This window comes from Mauremys reevesii, linkage group 10 (assembly GCF_016161935.1).
Source record: "Mauremys reevesii isolate NIE-2019 linkage group 10, ASM1616193v1, whole genome shotgun sequence".
In the NCBI taxonomy this organism is placed as follows: Eukaryota; Metazoa; Chordata; order Testudines; family Geoemydidae; genus Mauremys; species Mauremys reevesii.
Window position 1 is genome coordinate 79,211,726 of NC_052632.1, and position 22,661 is coordinate 79,234,386.

A 22,661-nucleotide genomic window follows, 5' to 3' on the forward strand; every position below is an offset into this window, starting at 1 on the left:
GGTTTCAAATCTGAACTCCTTCCCAAAGTTGGGGGCCATCTGGATGTGGGTTTTTTGTCCAGGCTCATCCCTAATGGATATGATGTACATTTAGGGTTGAGACACAAAGCAAGATTCTTGTCCTGTCCAGTCACCGCCCAGGATGGTCGTGGAACTTGAGGCATTTGTATAGTAATTAGAATAGGGGTCAGGACTCCTGGGTTCTAGTCCCAGCCCTGCAGATCACAACCTCTCCATGCCTCAATGTCCACATCTGTAAAATTGGCACAGTAATAGTTGCTAACTTCCAGGGGCTGCTGTGAGATTTAGCTGTTTGCAGAGTGCTTTGAAGTCCTTGGATGAAAGGCACTACAGAAGTGCAAAGGACTATTATTGTTTTATCTTGCATGCCATATGTTCTTCAGTACGTACAAATGAGAGGACTCGATTCTTTGGCTTTGAATAATTGTGCAATAAAAACATGGACCGCCTGTCAATCCATCTGCAAAGCCTCTGATCATTTTCTCAGAACCGAAATGCCGGGAAATGAAAGCTAACACTCTCTTTAATGATGTTAAAAACAAAGACCAGTGAAGGGGATGGATGGTTTGTGACCTGAGCAGTGGGACTTATTGGTGGTCACTGCCTGAACTCCAGCCAGATCAAGGCAACGGCTGTTCAAATGAAGTTAGTTTCAGAGCAGTTCCTGGTGGACAAGTGTCACCGGGTGTCACAGAACCCACTAGCACACCTGGTTAACATAGGCTGCTGTCTCAGCAATGCAGCCGTGCGCTGAACGGATCTTAGAGGCTGAGTCGGTCAGAGCTCGGTCCACATTAAGGAGATCTGAGAAGGTGACATCCAGGATTCATGTTTCAGCTAGAGGCACCAGCTTTCATGGTGAGGGAAAAGCCCTTCAACTAGGGTTCTTGGAGGTGATCCTGGAGCCTTGCTGCATGTTCACAGATGGCTAGTGCCTCTGGGAAACATCTGGGGGTTTCCTTCCAGGAGTCCATCCTGAACATGAAAGCCACTTCAGGATGGGGGATTTCCCTTAGGCCTGGAGCATCCTTCGGTATATGGATCTCCCTGTCTGTGCTGAAGGGATGGTGTGTGGGAATTTGGTGTCTCTAGCGCTCCTCCCTCCCCACAGCACAATCCCTTCCATCTTGCGCTCTGCATGGAAAGGGCTCTGTCGAGTTTCAGGGCCGGGACCGGCTGGGCTCTCTGGCACTGTCCCCTGGAGACACTTTGGGTTCCCATGCAGTGATCTAACGGGGAGTGACCACTGTTCAAAGCCACAGTTGCTCTCCCAAGCCCCTTCTGTGGCTAATGCTTCTGTGCAGAGGCACTGGGATCCAGCCGCAACCAAGTAACCTGGAGGAAAGTCAGCAGAGCAGAGCAGAGCATAGGCAGGAGCTATCCATGCAGACCGCTCCTGTGCCCTATAACTGTACCCCCCTTCCTCCTGGATCCCCAGGGCTAGGAGACCTTGCCCCCTGTAAATGCCACAGTGTTCCAGAACTCCCCAGCAGAGGAGATGCTTGGCAGCAGATTCTATGGAGTAGTTTTATATGCAGACTGTCCTCCTCCCCTGTGCTCTAGTGGGGATGGGATAGCAGCCTTGGCATCTTCAGGTTACGGCAGAGGCCCATTAGCAACCTGGGGAAAACTCACGCTGCTGCTGCCGCTGCCACCAATGCCGCAGCTGTTCTGCCACTCAGGGCCATTGGGCCAGCACCTTTCACTCAACGATCAAGCAAGTTAGGATTGAACTGATTTTTTACGGCAGCGGGGGGAGGGGTAGCCAGAATGATCCATTCCCAGATCTCCTCCCAGCCCAAAGCCATGGTCAGTTTCACTAAGGCAACTGCTCTTTATCTCTGCACCAAACACGGTTCTCTGGTTCTGAATCCTACAGACAATTTTCACAGGGCTCTGGGTTCTGAAATCACCCACGCTTTGCTAACAAAAGCCCAAGGCTTTAATGCCAGATAGTTTAGGAGTCTGACTTTGTTTCCTATTGCTTTAGCATCATGTCCTGGCCCCAGACAAGGCCCCAGGGCCCATCCTGTTGATATCAGACTGCTGGGTTGAGGTGCTTAGAAGCTTGGTCTGACAGCTCAGCCGTCTGTCATCCTTGCAGTGCACCAGACTTTTCACAGTCAGGCATGTGCAGGAACTTTTACAGGGTTTTCCTTCAAAATTCTTCCTTTTTATTGCACCCAAGTTGGCCAGTGGCTAGGAGCAAAACTGGCTGGAGTCTGGAGCTCTTTAGCCAAAAACTTAAAAATCTTTTATTACCATTGGCTTTAAGACAGTTTAAGCAAATGTGGAATCCAAAATAAACCCACAGGGATTTACTTTCTTAGAAACAAGGACATAATTATCATAATCTACATTTTATAATTGATGGGGTACAGACTCCACGGAAACCCTGAGCTAGCTCACCATAGCCTGTCTAGCTCAGGTTATCCCCTCGCACCCGTCACCAGAGTATCTAAGGAGTGAAAGTTTTATCTGCCTGACCAAGTATCCCTGCTGCAACACAGCCTTCCCAATGAATATACGGCTCTATTCACAGGAGACTGTCTAGGTGTATTTCCTAATTTTAAAACTTCTTGTTGAACAATTCATCAGACAAAAATCTGCCCTTGACATTCACTTCTCTCCCCCCCGCTCCTTTTTTTTTTTTTTTTTAATTTTGGCCTTCCTCTGTTGCAGACATGAATTGGTTTATTACTGTAGGGTTGCTAGTCAGGTTGTTTTAGTTAAGAATTGATCTTAAGAGAAAAGACACATAAATCATGACGCAGGTTTTGCAAACAAACAGAGATGGAGGAAATCATACACAGTAACACACAATAAATGACATGGGTTTTGCAAACAGACATAGGTGAAAAAAATAACAAGGCGGAACTTGTAGGCACTGATGGGTTCTGGCTCTGTGCGGGACCACAAACAAGGGGAAGTGATGGAGAAGAGAACACAAAGAACCGTGCCCCCCCCACCATTGTGTGCATCACTTACGTGCCCCTACCGCAAAGCTCCACCCCTACTCTGTACTGCCTCTCCCCGTCATTTCTGAGTGAGCAGATTTTAGTGGCAACAGGGTTAATTCCCCGGTTAATAGCCTTGGGCTGCAGAATATGTTCATGGTTCTGCAGCATGGGAGAGCTTTCGATGGAACACTGTGAATCATTTGCCACTTAGAAAATTAGCACTAAAATTCCTCTCCAAATCACAGGGTGGCGTTTTCTGCACTTTGCAGAGAAAATTCAGAGCACGTCATTTGTAAAATAGCTGGTTAACCAGTTTTTCCAAGAAGACTCAGAAAAGAGCAGCTTCCCACACAATGACCTGTCTGAAGGATCGTTAGATGACTCATCTCTCTCATCTCACTGTCCTTCAGCTCCAGCCAAGCTACAGTGAGGACACACCACCCTCAGTGGCAAATGCTGTTTCTTGACATCATGCTGTTCCCGGGATTAGTCTGAACAGAATGAATATTCTTCTTGCCTCCAAACACCTAAAAGACATCACCTTGTGCCCAAGGAGATCAAATTCAACTCTTGGGGTTGAACAAAGAGTCCTCCCGCAACGAGCAAAGTAGAAACTGGCTTCCTTGGTTTTGGCCTGGCATAACAGTGGGCTTCGGAGTTTTGTTTTTTATTTCAATGCACAGAAGCAAACTTGTGCACTGGTGATCCGTGTTACAAAATGAATTTCTCCCAGATTCTATCATCCACTAGAAAAACCCAGAGTCATGTTTCAAATGCAGACGGTCTTTCACAGCATACCATCTCGGCCAGGGATAGGTGACATTTTGCAGTGGAACAATTCATGCATTTGAGGAACAGCATAATTTATTCTATGAATTCAGACCCTGATCCTGCAAACCATTGTACACGTGTATACACTTGCCATCGGAAAGTTGACTCATATGCAGAAAGTTAAGCACCTGCATAATGGTTTGAAGCATGGGCGGTGGGTTAATCCCCACTTCAGGAAGGCTAACCCCGCCGGCCCTGCCACTGGAGGAGCCCAATCCCCCCCACACCATTGGAGGAGCCCAATACCCCCCTGCCACTGAGCTCCAGACCGACCCGTTGGCCCCAGCACCAGCCCAACCCTCTGGCCCAAACCCCAGGGCTGGCGGGCCCAACCTCCAGGCCACTGGCTGGAGCTGAGCCCTCACTAGCTTCAGGGTAGAGAGGCGGGGCCTTGGGGCGGAACCTGGGTGGGGCCACGGCCTGGTCTAGGGGAGGCTTAGCCTGCCCTGGCCTTTGATACCTGCCACCCATGGCTTGATGGCTCGGACCCGTGCCCTTGTTTTCTGTTCCCAGCCGTGAGCAGCTGACAATTCCCTTGCATGTATTCACTGTTCAGAAACCACTCCCGTTACCACTGTCTGTAAGCAGCGCTTCATCTAGATCACGTGAGCCGTTCATGCTCAGAATCTAAAACTCAAAAAATCCCAGCTGTGTGAGTTCGTTTCCTTTGTGTGCCAAGCAGCACACGCAGCCCAACAAAGAAAAGGAAAGCAGTGGTCACTGGGGTGAGTTTACTCACCTGCTCGTGATACTCGATTCCCATGCTCAGCGTGTTGATCAGGATGGCGATCATAATCCCACGGTTGAAATACTTGCTCTCCACAATCCTTGTCAGCTTGTTGCCAAAAGCCACCCAAAGTCTAGCAACTTTATTCCTCTCCTTTGGTTTCTTCTTCTTCCTCTTCTTATTCCTCTGCTGCTGGATCTGATCTCTCTGGTCTCCATGTCTCAGGTCCTGCGTGAATTCATAGATGCCGTTGTTGTCAGAGTCGTAGCTGTCGGACTCACTGAACTCAAACTCAGGATCCTCCAGGATGTTAGCACAGTAGGGGCAGTTCTGGAGTTCGCAGGTCAGGATGCTGGGCTGGGGGCTGGGCAGAGGGCACGGCACGTTCAAACCCGACAGCCTGCTGGAAGTCCTACACAGACCTACAACCAAGGGATACACACAGGATCAGCAGCGGAATTAACTCCCACCTTACTCCCCAAATCTCCTGTTTTCCACGGACATGTCATCTTATAACAAACGGGATGGATCTGCTCTAGCTCCACCAGACATGACGGGCTTGATGCTAGACTCACTGGGGGAGGGTCTTCAGCCCGTGCTGTTCAGGAGGTCAGACTGGGTGCTCATAATGGTCCCTTCTGGCCTTCAAATCTATAACTGCCTCTAATTTGGTCCAATTTTTTCCATAGTCTCCCCTTTTATCCCTGTCTCCCCTCCTTCAAGTTCCACAAGTATCCCTTAGGGCCATTCTCCCCTAGCACGTGGTGATCTCTTTGCACTCTGCTGCAATTGAGTGGCACAGTGCACACTTTCCATTCACTTTTATTAAACCCAGTGGTCTATCATCATTAATGGCGACCCTAGTGCTGCCTGAAAGTTACGCCAGATTTAGAGGACCCTTCAATTCCGATAACAAGGTGCGGGGAAGGGCACCGGGGGAACAAGGACGGCTATAGATTGAGCATCTCAGCAGTGGCTGCTTTGATGTCTCCTCACCCCTCCTTGCCTTTCAAGCTTTTTTGAAAGGTTCATTTGAATTTCTTGCGGTCACGGCACAGCAGGAGTTGTGGCTATTTCGAACAGGCACGCCGGGGCTGGATTTTTTAATCCAATCTGTAACAGTGCTTGCTGGTGTGGGGAGAAAAGTTAGCAGCCCTCCCAGAAGCTGGGCTCGGTGGCGGTGCTGCCTACCCAGTACAGAGAGGACGTGCCCAACCAGGAGGTCTTCACAGACCAACGCAATGAGCCAACGGAGATGAACTGAGAATTGACCTGAACCTTCACCCGAATGGAACCTGATCCACACTCCTGCGCAAGAGTCAAACACATACCAGGCAGGAACTGCGCAGTAACGCTCCCCTCCTCCACAGCATGCTTGTTGGGAAGGGATCAGCTTGGAGGGAAGAGGGTAGTTGAGCTCCTGAGCATGCTCAGATAGTGGCCTGTGCCCTGAGTCTGCCAAGAAAGGGGCTAACTGCTGGTTTTGGATGCAGAGGAGACTTTCAGCAGAGTCTAGTGATTTTGGGTCCCTGCCTTGAGACACCATAAAGGAGCCTGGTCTTCAAGGGCCCTTTCTTAAAGGCCCTTGTGAAGCCCCTCAAGTTGGTCACCAAAGTCACTAGTCGTGTTTGAAGAGCTTGGCCCTCTCCACTGGGAAAAGACTGCGACCCACCAACTCATTTCACAGAAGCCACCCAAGAGCCGCCAGATAATAACGGCAGTGGGCCTAACAGACAAGAGCATCACGGCAGCATTACCGTCGTGATTTAGACCCCTGCTGTCTAATACTCCAGGAGGTTACAGAAAAAGCCATCGCTTCACTCACAAGGTCTGAAAGTTGGGTTACAAGGAGAAATTGAAAGACTGGCTGCTTCACTGAACCTTACCCAGAAATCACAGGCCTGCAAAACTGGGCTGATCACCTCAGGAGAATGGGTTCTCTGGAGATTTCTGGTCATCATGCCAAAGATCCCAAGAGGTCAGAGGTATTTTCCCTCTCCCCCAACTCCACATGCCAGGCCACGTCAGTTCCTCTCTTTGCTAATTTACACAGTGATTTAGAAATGCACAAGCAGATCCGAGGAGAAATGACTAAGCAGCTGCTTCAGAAGTACGAATGCTAGAGCACATGGCTTGTACCTCCTAAATACTATCAAAGTGTTAAAAGTGATACAAAAAACACAGGCACCGCAGATGTCTTCAGAGCACCAGAGTCTCCTTGGCTGCCTGCTCGAACAACCTCACAGCACTGCAGGGCACAAGCACTCTTAGGAACAGGCTGTACCTTCACTTTGCTCAATTCCACGGCACAGAAAGAGAGAATACGCTCCCCCAGTCACATCCCTTCTCGAGGACACCAGGCCCCTCTCTCAGACAGGACTGTGAGCTCCCCGGCCTTGCTAATGCATTCAATTATCCTTCAAGTGTTTCTGTTTTGCACATCGCTTGCCAGGATTGGATTCCACTCTGCTCCTTCTTCCCGGCTGGGAAGATGCAGGGGGATAAGTGAGGCAGCCCTTTTGACTATTCCGATTGAGCTAGAATCCAGGAATGCCAGATGGAGCTCACCAACTGGCTTCCGTGTCTAATCCCTCCAGCATGGGGCAGGAATCTAGCATGGGTCCGTCGCTGAGCACAGGCTGGAGCCACTTCTCAGCAGGTGCGAGACACCTCGGCATAGTGCCATGCTCTGTTTTTTGAAGCAAGGACCAGCAGTGGTGGAATTATTAGTCTCCAGCAGTTGCTAGTAGAGGGAATTAGGGGCTATGAAGCTCTTGCTTAATTGGTTCAATTTAAATATTCCTTTCCCTGCCTTGCTAAGGTGCCTCTCCAGCCGTTTTAGTGTCCCTGCAAATATTTCTTGGGGTGATGGTGTAGAAGGGGGTCACCTCCCTTTCTTCCCATTTCAAGGCCTCTCCAACCCCACACAATTGCTGTCTGCCTTCACCTTCAAGTAGGGTTGCCAACTTTTTAATGGCACAAAACCGAATACCCTTGCCCCACCCCCTTTTCTGCCCCTTCCCCAAGACTCTGCCCCTACCATGAGGCCCCGCCCCCACTCACTCACTCTCCCCCATCCCCGCTGGGTAAGGCAAGCCATTCAGCCAGTTTTAAGCCGGGCAATCCCATTTTTAAATGGTTCATCCAGTATCATGGCTGGAGGATGCCATGCATGTGAGGGATGGGGCAGCGTGCTCTTCAAAATGGCGCCTTCATGTGGCGTGACCTCATGTTGGTAGGGGTGGGGTCACGCTGGGAGGAGTAGGAGGGAAGGCCGACACCCTTCCTGGAAGTACTAAAATGTCCAGTGTTCTGGGGCTGCATGAGTGGCCGCCCTACCAATGAGATAGGGATTGGACATTAGACTGGTCAAGCTGGAAATCAGATTTAGAACCTGAGGAGGCAAGAGTAGATATGTGCTCAACTGGGTGGCTTTGAGTCACCGGGACTTCCACTGGGAATTCCACTCGACTGTCCTTCCCCCTAGAACCACCCTCCTTCCTAGCGACCAAGAGATGCCTGATAACCCTCTTCTTTACTTCCCATTGTCAACTGTTCTGCAGTTCACTGACAAGCAGCTGCTGCGTTCCACCCTGTAGAGGGCTGCACTTCAGCGAGAGATGATATGATTCTGATAGAGTTTATAAAGTGCTTTGGTATCCTTAGGGTTGAAAGGGCCTCTATAAACACAGGGTACTATTATTAATGGCCTTATTAATAGCAAGGTCTTTGAAGAATGCTGAGCCAAATTAAAATCCAGCGAGGTCACTAGCGTGCCCCTGAATTCACATGGGTGTAAGTGAAAGGTGAATCCGGCACTGCCTTATCTCCCATAAAAGCACAGAGAACCGGGCTCTTTGTGCACATCAGCAGGACCAACCTCCGGCTTGAACTGTGAGTTTCAAGCAACAGCCGTGGAACAGTTTCTTTGCTTTCAACTTCCAGGAGTCTGGGCTTTTATCTCGAAGTAAATACATATTCTCACACTCAGGGCCGGCTCCAGGCACCAGAGAAGGAAGCAGATGCTTGGGGAGGCCAATACAAAGGGGCAGCACACCGTCCGCTATTGGGGTGGCCCGTCCGGGTCTTCGGCGGGAATTCGGTGGCGGGTTCCTCAGTCCCTCTCTTTCTCTTTGTGCGCCCACCAAAGTGCCACTGAAGAGGAAGAGACGGAGTGACGGACCTGCCGCCGAACTGCTGCTGAAGAATGCAGCGGCACGATTGGGGCGGCAGAAAACCTGGAGCTGGCCCTGCTCACATTATAGCCTTCGTTAACTTACAGAGTTAAGGCCATGCCGATGATGAATATAAAACCCTTGCAAAAGCAACAGAAGAATGTTACAATGAACCCTTCCCACCACTGAGCATTTTAAAAGGGAGGAAGTGTCCAGTGTCCAGTGAAGGTAATTTATATGAATAATTTAAATTTAATTTTATATCAATTTATATAAATAATTTCATGAGCTTTACCCATTTGTGCATTCAGTTAAAACAATGTTGACATGGAAAAAGTCACCCAACATATTTCACAAACAACCTTAAATCTGACCCACAAGACATACTTAGAACTCTTTTAACATGTACATCACTAGTTTAAATAGTTGTGTGTGTACATGCATGGATGAATATAAACTCTATTGACAACCACAAACATTAAAAATCACAAGACTGATTAAGAAATCACGAGATTTTAAAACTAATAACGTGGGGTCTTTTTATTTACTTTTTGTAGTTTTAGACTTTAAAGTTCACGTTTTCCATCTTTTCTTTGCCACGATGAGGGCTAGACACAGTTTTTAAAAAAAAAGGAAACTAAAAGTCTCATAATCCCATGATTCCAGCAGCTGGGGTTTTCAGAAAAGCAACAAATATTATGAAACTCACAATAAAACCGTGAGAGTCAGCACTGCTGAATGTGGCCACACACAACGTACAATTAGTGATACGTATGTTGAAAGAGTTCATAAGATATGTGCATGTTCAACGTTAATGCCGTCGTTTCCCTGATTTAAAAGAGCTCTGAGTCTGCAGTAGCTTTGCAGCCCTAGCACATTCCTCTGTGCAGGGAAAAATGGAAAACAGGGGAAGACTAGAGGATCCAGACTTATGTGGCTCTGCTGCTCCCACATCCCTCTGTTGACTACTAGCATATAGCAACCCTACCGCTCCCCACTGCACAGCAGAACCCCACAGGTTCTGCTCCCAGGAGATCCCCTGTGGAACAAGAGCAGGGTTTGGGGTCTCTTCTCTTTCCATCTTTCTTTTCATTTATGGAGATTCATTTTCCTGTCCCCTTTTGCGAATGAGCACATGGAATGGTGCAGCATGTAGATTGGACTCTTCCCTTTTAACCAAAGCCTCGAGAAATGTGCCAAAAGAGGTGCAATGCAGTCTGCACACAGGGCGAAACTCATGCAGCATAGACAGCTGACATCCAAGCTTTCCTTGGAAGCCAGCTGCCCAGGGGGATATGCACAGAACAGCAAGAGAAACTACTCCAAAGGCAGTGGTTTACTTTGATAAATCAGTTTATCAGAGGCTGACAAGGAGCAAGACTGAGGGTTTCACATTCGGCTTGTAACGTCAGGGACAAAAGATCAGAAATAAACGAAGCCACCAGGGCCGGCTGCTTCTGCTCGGAGCAGAACCTGCCAGGCTGCTGATTTGCAGGACCAGATGCTTTACAGGAGGTTTCCTCAGGCCCATTCTATCCTCATTCATCACTGCCGCACTGGAGACCGGATTCCAGGCAGTGAATTTTCATTTTGGGTGGGAGCGAAGAGGGAAAGTCCAGGAAACGCTGTTCTCTGGGTGCAAAGCGACAAGCTGTTTGTTTTGCAGCAGTGAGAAAGAGGCGGTCAGTCTTGCTTAGGGCTTGCTGTCTGCGCATTCACACTGCGTACTTCAAACCAGCCAGCCGGCAGAAGGCAGAGCATAACAAAGTGTACAGCCCCGAACTTGCCTTATTCCTGGCTTCTCCGCTTACACTGTTCAGGAAATCTCCTGTGTGCGCTCATCTGCTCTCCAGTTAGTGCCCTGCGCCTTTCCTGGCTTTGTCCTCATGTCACTGCTCCCGAGATTTCATCCGTTCCCCCACCTTGTCCCAATACAGCCTCCATGATTAACAATCCTTGATTTTTGCATTGAGTTGCCGCAGGTCTCAGTGGGGGAAGGGGGCATTTTATATGTCAAAAAACAAACAAACAAATATAAAATAGGAGCCCAAAGTACATGCTGCCCTGAATCCAATTTTGCGGGCACAACTTTCTGGAAATCAGAGGGGAGAGGGACAGGTGAGAAAGTTTACAGCTGCACTAGAGCCGGATGCAACCTCACTGACCCAAACCCTGCAGTCCACCCAGGATTCCCCACTAGCTTAAGTGAGGACTGGGGCTCATCATGAGAAATGGTCAAACTGATTCTGACCGACTAAGAACCAGTCTGACCCTTCACCCACAGCTAAGCGCTGGCTTCATTTTTTCTCCCCAGGATTTTTATTTTCCTCTGGGTTTCAATAGGGCCCCATACAAAGCCTGTTCTCAGTCTTCAGGCTCCATTTCGCAGAACCAAGATGTTGGGCTAATTCTGACGGGCTTTAGACAAGCATGCAAACTCTTGGGCGCTTGGCTACCCTAAACCTGACCCCTGTGAGGTTCACCCATCTCCAGTTATAAGGCAGGTCAGAGCTCCCATGAAGATATGAATTTGGGCTCCAGTTAGCCCGTGAAGACTCTTTCGTACAAATCTCATCTGACCATTCACCCCTTGCCCACTGATTCCAAGCAGGACATCAAGTCCTTTGTCCTTACCATGTTCTCCCATCAGTTGACGGAGCTTCTCAAAAGGAGCTGCATTCAAACTCACTGGGCTATTAACCATGGCCACAGGGCTGCTGCCACTTTTCTTCCCTTTGGGTACCGGGGCAGAACTGGCTTTGCTAGCTGGAGAAGGCAAGATGGTTGGATAATTCATATTTCCATGGTTGGTGGTGAGCCCAGCGGTCAGTTTAATACTTGCAGGGGCATTGGAAGACTTGCATTTCACCTGGGGTCCTTCGACGTGGCAGTCGGCATGGTAAATGCTATGGACAGACTCTGAATCCAGATGAGGAGGAGGGCTATGCAGGTTGGGGGATGGAGACGGAAGCATCAGTTGGCTCCCAGACTGCATGACCTTCAGCTCCAGGTCACAGATCTCAGGGTTGGAACGTAGCCCCCGAGGGCTCCCATTGCTGATGTGGTAGTGGTGGTGATGGTGGTGATGGTGGTGGATGAGGTGGTGGATGGAGGTGATGCGTTTTTTGCTTCTGCGGCTTTGCCCATTGGGGGCGCTGTTGGGGTTGACCTTTTTCCGGCGCTTGCTCTGCCAGTTGTTGTACAGACGTAACGTCCGCCGCTTTACCTTCCTGAAGATGTGGCAGATATATTTGAGAAGCTCATCGTAGCAGCTGCCCGGCTCCGAGAAGCTGGCGATTGTGCTGTCATTGGAGAGGTAGCGGGCACGCTGCTCCTTCATCAGCTGGTTCTCCCGCTGCTTTGTTTCAGAAAACTGTGTTGCTATCACAACCAGGCACAAGTTAATCATGAAGAAAGAACCAACCTGGGGAAGCCAAGAAGAGAGGAATCAGCAATTTTACCAAGAGGCACCCACCAAATACACCAAATTGCCCCCAGGGGAGTCGCAATATTTGCTGGGCTCATTTTAATACCAGGATTTGCCCATCATGCTGAATACCCAGGTCTGCTGCTGGAGAACCAAGTGCTGTATTAAATACACTAAAGGTTTTAGATTTGCACTTACGCTCTTCTAAGCTATTTCAGCGGCAACAAGGGAGATCTTTACTTTTAAACACCCGCCCCTCAAACCCAAGACTGACATAGGTTATAGTGGGACCTACAAAACAAAATTTAACCAAAGTACTGCTGAGAAATACATCATTTAACTAGCAAGCAGCTGGCCAACATGCAGAGAGGAAGTTCTGTAGTTTGTGTTTCACACTCTCTCTTGTACTGGAACTGCCAATATGTCCCCTCTTCCTTTTAACTCACTTACCTATCGGCATGATGTGCTCTGATTTCTGAGACACCAGCCAGGATTCAACCCCCCATCTGGAGAGTCCTTTCAGGTTTAGCCCCTCATAACCAAGAGTAAGGGTGCTCCAGTGCACCAGCAGTTAATAAATGCCTGCCGGTCACATAGCTGATCCGGGCACGGTCATAAAAGGAAAGGGGAAGCTGGTGCTAAGGAGACAAAGGGTATGTCTACACTGGAGCTGTAATTTCCAGCTTGGGTAGACATACCTGCGCTAGCTCTGATCGAGGTGGCACACTAAAAATACAGTGTAGCTGCGGTGGTGCGGCCAGCAGGAAGGGCAGTGGCCCCAGTACAATTCCACCCAAAACCCTTGGTATGTTCTCACGTGTCTAGCCCACCCTGTTGCCTGTGCCATGGTGGCTACACTGCTATTTTTAGTGTGCAAAGCTAGTGCACATACATCTACCTGCGCTGGGAATTACACCTACAGCTGCAGTGTAGACATCACCCACTCTCCTCCCAGCTGGCTGATGCTGGAAAGTCCTTGTGCGGTCGTTACCCAGAGGTTGAGTTGATGCGGTTTGTTTGTGGAAATAAAGCAAGGCCTGAGGAAAGCGAGGTGATATAACCTGTAGAGTTAGGATCTTTATTGGCCCTTCCCCATCCAGTGGGTCCACTCACTGGCTTACCCCCACTCGGAGCTATATATGCATATTCATCTACGGTGGGCGTGGTTTTCACTGGCGCCCAGAGACACTGCCACAGGTGCACTGAAATCAGTCCATTAACTAAAATAAAAGCACCACTTGATGTCTGGGCTTTCCAGGTACGTGCTCGAACGAAGCATCTTACTGTTTGAGTTAGTCTGCATCCTAGCTACTGTCCTAAGACCTTTCTCCAGTCCGGTGACTGGGACCAGGATTGGCCTTACATTTCCTGGGGAGAAGGAAGGATTAATTGCCTTCTATTCAGGTAACATTGCCTGACGGGCACATAGTATCCTTCTAAGAGGAGGAAGACAGGGCTAGTCAAGGGTAGTGGAACTCATAAGGGATTTTGAGGTTCTCCAAAAGGACAGGACACAACTGACGCCTCCTCTCTTTGCTTTGCTGAAGGCCATTCTGGTGGGTACAGTGTCATTCTGGCTTCACCCCTTCTCTCCCTGCCTTTCCCTCTCATTTCCCTGGTTAGCACACTGCAAAAGATCAACCTCGGGGAAACGTCCAGCATTCCTGTTACGAGAACCAATGCACCGAGACTTACAAGTGACTGATGTCAAGAGATAGACTCAAGGTGCCATTGCCTGTGTGCTGGGCTCTGCAGTACATCTATGGATTTAATTTGGGCCATTGTTCCATGCCTCCTCTGGAGCAATCAATGCCTTACTGATATACAGTGATTATCTCCAATCTTTAGCATCAGCCTGGGCGCCCTCTAGGAAGAACTAAGAGTGTCACCCTCAGCCCCAATTAGTCACCTTCTGGTTTTTCTGAAGGGCTATGAACAGGCAGAAATGTTTGAGGGAGTCCCGAATAGAAGTCCAGGTCTCCTGATTCCCAGTCCTATGCACTAACCACTAGAGCATAGTAGATGAAAAGCAAGTGCATGTATTTCTATAAGTGCTGGAAATTACACCTATAGCTGCTGCGTAGATGTCTCAGGACATCTTGCAGGAGACATTTCTGCTAATAAAGGATAATCCGGCGTCTGGGGTTCTACACAAGTAGTTCCTTTCTAATATAAACAAATTGCCTTCTGGAATGTCAAGGAGGCTGGGGAGTGGGAAGCAAGAGACGTGTGCTGCTTATTCTCGTTAGCAGTCCTGGCAATGAGGCACAACAGCTAGGAGAAGTCAAGGTTATAAGATCAAGACTCGGAGAGCGAGAGAGAGAGAGGGGAGGGGCCTGTATGGTTTGACAAGCTGCAGCAATCATATTTATGTTGCTAAGAAGGACAGAGCTTTTTGTGGCATAATCTCCCACCCGCAGCAGTAAAACAACCTTTATGATGACACCCAGGGTTCGCCCTCGTAGCCCGAATGACACGCTGACAGGGTCATCAGCACAGCATCTGACTCTTCTCCAAGAAAGGGCCCTGACACAACTTTAACAACGAGGGGCGGGAGAGTGCGCGTGGCCAGTGAGTCATACTTACTATTATAAGCAATATAAAATATATAAAATTGTAAAAAGAATGTGCATCCATAACATAATACATGATGTCAACCCATCCTTCCAGGGTTATAACCTACGGGGAGAGAAAGAAGAGGAAAAAAGAACAAGTTACAATTAGGATCAAAGTTAATGTCAAACTTCTGCCGACGCCTGTTACTTATCACTTTGCAAAGTCTGTCAATGTTCTCGCAGTAATTCTTTCCTAGCTGGCTTAGCATCACAGTAATAAGTGCTACACATGTGGCCAAGAGACTGGCCTAAGGTTTCAAAGGAATCGAGCATGATTCAAACTGATAAAACAACACAATGAAACAGCTGAAGCACCGGTTCAGAGCCAGTGCAAAGCAGAACTTACAGACGGAGCTGCTGCAAAGATACAGACAGGGACATGAAATCTACCTTGGTCTATTGGTTCCATTACACTTAAAGTGAGAGGCTCCTGATTTTAAAGAGGTGCTATTTTTTTAACTCCGTTCTTTGTAATATCTACTCCAAAGCTTAATGTTAAAATTGCATTATTGTTGGTGCTGAGGCAAACTATTTGAACGAAAGAAAGTTACTTAAATTAAATTGTGAATCAATTACATCCTTGTGTTTTCATTCTCCTATTGCTTAGGAAAGGAGCTGAGGATTTAATTAACACTAAGCAGCCAGTGTTCAGAGCGAAGTAACAGCCGCTGCATCATCCAAGCTATTTATTTAATTAAAATGCAGGCTAACATTCATTGCAACATTTCACACCCTGTGCTAGGTCTGATCCTGCCTTTTTTGCACAATCAATACACCTGATTATGAATTTACTGGCAGTAAACTAGACACAGGGCCAAATTCTGTCCTCGGTTATACACCAGCACATACTTGGACTGGCGCCATTGACTTTGATGACATTCCTCCAGATTTACACCACATTTGAAATGGGGTAACTGAGATCCTCGATAGTCATACAGTTACGCTTGATTGACACTGGTGTGAATGAGATCAGAATCAGGCCTAATACGCAGCATATAGGCATATCGGCAGGTAGATTATAAAAGGACTCTATGCAAAGTTCTGGTTACAGCTATTGAGAGAGAGTCAGTCTGACTTCTTCCACTGTAGTTGGTATTGTATAAGTAGCCTTAAAGTGGGAGAATTGCCTGTGCTAGGAATATAGGGTCTGTCTACACTGCAGTGTAAGCCCAGGGTTCAAACTCAAGCTCAAGCCTAACCTTCCTTCTGTCCACACATAAATCGCGCTAACCCAGGGCTTGGACCCAGGGTCTCAGCACCCCAAAGGGATGAAGGTTCTGAGCCTGAGTCAAGCCAGGATACGGGGTTCAAACCCTATTGCTTTGCAGTGTAGATGCAGCCCCACTGGACTTGTGCTTTGGGAGCCTGTCAGAAGTATCCCACAATCCTATGGGCCAACTTTCTTTGTCTTCTGGACATGAAGTTTGGTGGACAGTCAAGTTTTCCCATGCTGCACCACGAACAAAGGGCTGGAGTGGCCACATTTTGGGAGGGCGCAAGGAAATCTGGGATATTGATGGTTGGATTCAGGTCTGCGTACTGCAGTGGGGATGCTGGAGCCCCGGGTTCACGCCTGGGTTAGAAAATTCTCAACCTAGGTTTGACAATCAGTGTAGATGCTTGAGCCCTGGGTTCTCTAACCCAGAGTCCACTGACTCGAGTTCCACTAACCCTAAGATTACATTGCAATGTAGACATACCCATCGGTATGTAGCTCCTTTCCTCCTTTGTTTTTCTAATGGAGCTGAAATAAACATGGGTCCTTGTTGTTTGATTTTCTATGCAACAGCATGACTGTCAGTGTTCTCACAACACTGTACCCAGGCTCACCCCAAACCTGGCGGAATAGAAAGTTTTGATCATCTTCTCTCTTCACATATCTCGCCCTTATTTTACACATGTGCTGAAGGGGAGATAGTTTAAAGAGACAGAAAACTACATGCACCTGATTCTCCTCTCGCTTCAGTCACTGGAAGTCAAGAGTACCTCTATCCGATTCAGTGGTGTAAATCTGACATGACAGCAGGCTCAGGCTCTGAATCTGCTGTTTTCTGCCTTGTGTTGAATGTGGTCGAAACATTTGCACAGAACAAAATTTCTTTCATCTGAGTCCCTGGCAGGCATGTGCCATGCCAGGCAGAGGATTGTCTCCAGCACTAATTACTTGTGCTGTTTCACAGGGAATCCAAGAAGATCAAGTTGGCAGGCAGCACGGTAGTACAGCAAAAGCTTTGTTATCTGGCATGTTGGGGGCATGGGGGGTTCTGGTTAGTCAAAAATTCTGGTTGACTAAGTGTTATACTTACCAATGGAGGGAGGGAGGTTGGGTGCGGGAGGGGTCTTAGGGATGGGGTGTGGGAGGGGGTGCAGGGCGTGGGCTCTGGGAGGGAGTTTGAATGCGGGAGGGGCTCAGGGCAGGGGTTAGGGCATGGGAGGGGTTTCGGGGTGCGGAATCTGGTCGGCACTCACTTCGGGCAGCTACCGCAAGCGGTGACATGTCCCTCAGCTCCTAGGCAGAGGTGTGGTCAGGTGGCTCTACACGCTGCCTCTGCCTGCAGGTACCATCTCCACAGCTCCCATTGGCCGTTGCTCCTGGCCAATGGGAGCTGCGGAGCCAGCACTCAGGGCAGGGCAACGCACGGACCCCCCGTGGCCGTTTCTCTGCCTAGGAACAGTAGACATGTTGCCACTTCTGGAGAACCATAAGGAGCCAAGCAGGGAGCCTGCCGGCCCTGCACCAACCAGACTTTTAACGGCCCAGTCAGCACTGCTGATTGGAACTGCCAGGGTCCCTTTTCGACCAGGTGTTCCTGGACACCTGGCAACCTTATTGAAGATTTGTATAGGGAGATATCAGAAATGCCGGTTTCTAGAGCTTTTTGGTTGATAAAGTGCCAGAGAACACAGTTTTTACTGTATATCAAACTGCTGCCAGTTACCCAAGAAGGCGGGCTCCCCTGTAGTGCTCAAGATTTTATTTTATTTCTCTCCCTTCTTTCAGTGAGTCTTTTGGAGTCGCGCTGTAACAGCTGTGGTAACAGGTGTTCTATCCGTTTACACTTGGTGATGAAAAATGAGCCCAGGGACCCAAAACATATTGGATATACCTCTTCACTGAATGGGAGTTTGGCTGCCAAACCTCAAATCGAATGTAGTAAAATGATTAAATGGCAGAGGCATCTCAAGGAGGGCTGCTCTGCGGTCCAATTCTTGAGGCGCTATGAAGTGCAGTGCCTGAGAAACAGCTTCAGGAACTCAGGAGTGTGCGTGGAGGGAGAACTGAATCGTTACATTAATAGAGGGTTTTTTTTCTCGTGCATTACACATCATTTCCAACTGCTGTCAATCGACACACCAGATTTCTGCTGCAGCGGGCCGAAAACACTCACCCAACTCCCAGAATATTCAACATGTCATTAGGACTCACCTTGCTGAGTCGTTTGCAAAACAAAGTGATGCAGACGTGACTGGCTCCTGGTGGATTCATTCTTACAATGCACACACAATGTCAAGTGGAGAAATGCCCTTGGAAAGTTTATTCCTGAGGGATTTCTAAGGTGGCTGGAACCAGGAACCACTGGAAATCTCAACAGCAAGCTTGGTCCTCACAAGATGTCCAGCTACTTTTTCTAATCATATAGGTAGGGGAAAGTCCACCACATGGATGCTTGTCTGAGCTGAAAGAAGCCTCTATACTTTTAGAGCCTCTCATTTACATTAAGGCCCCTTTAGGCGACACTGGCAGTGTAAAGGCTCAAAATAGAATTTTCACCTGTTTTAATGTCCCTTTATAGGGGGAATCAGGCCTCGAGGCTTTTGTCCATCACTGGTTTAGATAAAATGAACTACACAGGTTGATTCTTAGGAAGAAACTCAGCTGCCCATAGTGAAATTCCAGAGTACACTGCTGTAAATCCAGAGTAACTCTCTTAACTTTCATGGGATTGCTCTGGATTGACGGTGCCCATTGGAAAACAGAATCTGATCCCTTATTTATGTCCCCAGACCAAAAAGTTGGCGATTAGGTCAAGAATACTCTATATTGCCCGTAAAAATCAGATTTTTTTTCAGCACTGTACTGCTTGTGACTCCCACTCCGGGCACCCTGAATGTCATATCACCTACTCTATCCAATGGCAATTACTCCCCTCCCACTTCCAGTCTCCAATGTGATTAACCCAGTTGACACTATCCCCACTTGTTCCTCCAAGCCCCTTTTAAATATCTTCCAAGGACCCAAAGCACCTTTCCCTGTGCTTTGCAATCATGTCAATCCATGCTCAATAATTAAATTCAGTTCAAGTCAGAATCGTTCACAGACAGACATATTAAACAGCCCCTCCAAAATGTACCAGTTCAAAGCCTCCCGTAGATGCAACATGCAATTATTTATCAACAGAGATAAGGCAGCAAGAAACACGTTTCCTAATTCTGCTCTGATGAAAAAGATTTGTGCGAGATACGCAGCAAACCAAAAACGGCAGCTGGAGGGAAATAGCTGAAAGATTCAATTAAGATGATTGGCAAGCTAGGGCGCTGCCGATTGCAATAACATGCTGGAGATGGAGAGGGAAAGAAAAGCTGCCCCCTTAGCATCAGGAAGGGATTTAGGTTATGAAGACCTGGGCAGAAAATGGGGACTGTCATGCAAGGCAGATGAAGGTCCTATAGGACGGAGCCTGGATTATCCCTGCCTGCTTTCACCACTCCCTTAACTCTCATCTGTATGTTTTCAGCTTGGTGAGGGGTGGATTAAACCACCCAAACCCCAACAGAAGTGGGTGCTAAAACCCTGCATCCTGTCCCAGCAATTGACACGCTAGGGCCTGATCCTCTGCTCACATCAGTGCAAGGACTTGGCCCAAAGCTCACTGGAGCTAACGGAGAGACACGCTTCGACTTCCTTTTGCTTTGCATCCGGCCCTATATCAGGAGTTACTCAATGGCATTATACTGGTGCGCAATGGGCGAGAGAAGAGAATCACAACAACAAAGTCTCTCTGGGCCTGATTACACGGTGCTTTAGTCCACACCAGTGGGGTATACATTTTAGTCCACACTAGCGTGTCACACAATAACAGGCCCATGTGGATCCTGCTGGCATGCACTAAAAGCTCCCCAGTATGCACTAATGTAGCCCAGTTTCAAACAGACCTATGTTACTGTGCAGTAGGGAAACTTTTCGTTGGTGCCACCAGGGTTCATAGGGGCCACTTAGCGCACGATATGCTAGTGCGGATTAAAATGTGTACCCTTCTGGTGCAGACTAACGCAATGTGTACACAATCCCTCCCTTAGAGCTTGTCTACACTACAAATGCTCTGCTGCCATAGGCATACTGAGATAAACTATGCCGGCAAAGCCTCTAGTGGAGAGGCAGGTTATACCAACAAAAGGAGGAGTTGGAGGTGCAGTTAAATCACCTCCTTGAACAACGTAAGATATACTGGCAAAAGGATTCTTTGTGTCTACACTAGGGTTTTTGCTAGGGGTTATGAGTGTTTCACACCCCTTCCTGACATTGCTAGGCTGGCAAAACTTTGTAGTGAAGACGAAATCGCAGTTATCCTGGGACTGACTCTCCTGTTATATTTACACTGTCCTAATGCCATTGATTTATAGCAGTGTAAGTGGGAGCAGAATCAGGCCTTCTGTTCAAGTCAGTCAGAATCAGCCTAAGGGCTTGGCTACACTTACAAATTTGCAGCGCTGAAGCAGGGTGTGAAAACACACCCTCTGCAGCGCTGCAAATTGCGGCGCTACAAAGCGCCAGTGTAGTCAAAGCCCCAGCGCTGGGAGCCGCGCTCCCAGCGCTGTCCGTTATTCCTCACAGGGAGGTGGAGTACGGACAGCGCTGGGAGAGTTTTCTCCCAGCGCTGGCGCTTTGACTACACTTAGCGCTTCAAAGCGCTGCCGCAGCAGCGCTTTGAAATGCAAGTGTAGCCAAAGCCTAAGATTTTAGATCTAAAGTCATAAGGGAGAGATGTAGATTAAAGCCAGTACCTATTAACTCAGGCATCCTCGCTGTTCAATGGGAGACAGTTTACCTAGTTTTTCTCTGTCAGTCGCCAGATCACTTTAACTCTCTTTCCGGAATTATTTCTTACTGCGCGTCTACAAGTTTTCACCATCAAAGCAGTGTCTCCGAGCTCTGCCAAAGTGTATGCAGAGACTTGGCCACTGCCCAGTTTGAGGTCAGGTTTTTCTTCTCTTTAGTGTCACTTTTTGTAAGAGGGGAAAAAAAACCCAAGCCCCATAAACTCCTTTAACTAGGAAAGTCAATGTTACTTTTGAAACACTTAAGTCTTCTCTGTATAGTATAAAGCACTACGGGTGAGTGCCAGACAGACGGCTGCAGATAGAAATGAACCTTGAAGTCCTGCTAATCAATGGAGAAGTTGGCAAAAACTACCTTGTGAAGGGAAGCCTACAAGCGAAGTACTAAATGCCTGGCCTATGAAATTCTGGCCTCATCCCTGACACTAGACCTTAAACACTGGAAAACTCTGCTTTTGTAATCACTTGAGCTAGCTTGACTTGTAGAGCCGTCCTTACGATGTTTGAGAGGAAAATGCTGCCTAATAGTTAGATCAAGGAACTAGAAGCCTGCACTCCTGGGTTCTATTTCCTGCTCTGACACCTTAGTCAAGTCCCTTGCTTGTTCATTTCAAAAGTTTAGGACCTGATTCAGCAAAGCACTTAAGCATACGCTTGCCTTTCTGAATCAGGGTCTAACGCAGGATTGAATCCTAAACATTTGCAAAACGTTTTGGGATCCTTGCATGCCAGGATCATCTTAATTGATGTATCAGTCAATATTTACATATATATTCAAATATACACATTTCCACTCAGCCTTTCTATCTGCTCAAGCGGGTTTCTTTTTGTGCAAGATGGAGACTATCTGGATCAAAATCCATTATTTTGATTGGACAGAGAGTCTGTGATCTGCTCTATTTTTCACACTGCTTATCTCTCAATTTTGCTGGCCCTACTAGGAGGATTTTATGAACCTTGTCAAGACGAGTTTCGAAGATATCATAAACTGTGGGAGCTAATTAATTACCATAGTGCTCTCAGTAAATTTACACGGCCTTTAGCATGCATTTTTGAAGGCCCTTTTTCTATGGATTTTGCCCTTTCATGGGCATATTGATTTGGCTAACAAGCTCTGACCAGTGAATAATGGAGTATTACTTTTCCGATGCAGAGTGCTTGGCAGCTAATCAAATCATGAACTATATTTTTCAAGTTCATTTCATAATTTTAATTATTTCCTCATGACACACGCTGTTAAGTAATCTCTATGGGCAGAAAAACAGCTTTTATTACTTTGAGTAATATCCTTTGAATAGGTATTTCTTCCTGCACTTTGAGGCTCGTCTTACTTTGCAAAGCATATTTAACCTTCTCGTTAGAACTTGGGAGTCTTGCAAAGCGTTAATTTACTCTGAAAAGTGATTGCAAAAAAATCAGCATTGTGGAGCATGTTCATTCTCTTTCAATGGCTCCCAACAAAATTTGCTCCATTTACAAATAAAAGGATGCCGTCATTCTTTCCCCACCAATATCCAGAATTGCAAAGGCACACTGGGATCTGAAAGTTAAGCTGGGTTCTCTTTCTCCCTCCCACTGCCAATGGAATCCTACCCCAAATAGACATGTATTATGTCACTGGACAGCTCAATAATACTCTTACCAGATCTCTAACACATTTAGTTGGGTCTAGGATTGGCGATAATACAGAAAAATGCACAAAATAGAAAAAACCCAGCTTGACTCTCAGATCCATGAGACTCAGTCCCCTTATGGCAAAAAAAACCCCCAACACAAACCAAACAAACTGTCCAAAGAGTGGCCTGTTAGCAGCCTCCGTTCTAGCACAGGGCCCCAGGAATTCTTACC

At 47.7% G+C, this 22,661-nt stretch overlaps 1 protein-coding gene across 2 annotated transcripts in view; it reads right to left on the minus strand.

Moving 5' to 3' along the window:
- Window positions 1–22,661, minus strand: part of CACNA1H (calcium voltage-gated channel subunit alpha1 H) — a 581,666-nt gene that overhangs the window by 119,561 nt on the left and 439,444 nt on the right. For both annotated transcript variants that reach the window (XM_039490763.1, XM_039490762.1), the window contains exons 11-13: window positions 14,728–14,820; window positions 11,349–12,138; window positions 4,552–4,961 (exon numbers count right to left, since the gene is read on the minus strand). In XM_039490763.1, coding sequence (XP_039346697.1) covers window positions 4,552–4,961; window positions 11,349–12,138; window positions 14,728–14,820 — 1,293 coding nt within the window. The remainder of the gene's footprint in view (window positions 1–4,551; window positions 4,962–11,348; window positions 12,139–14,727; window positions 14,821–22,661) is intronic.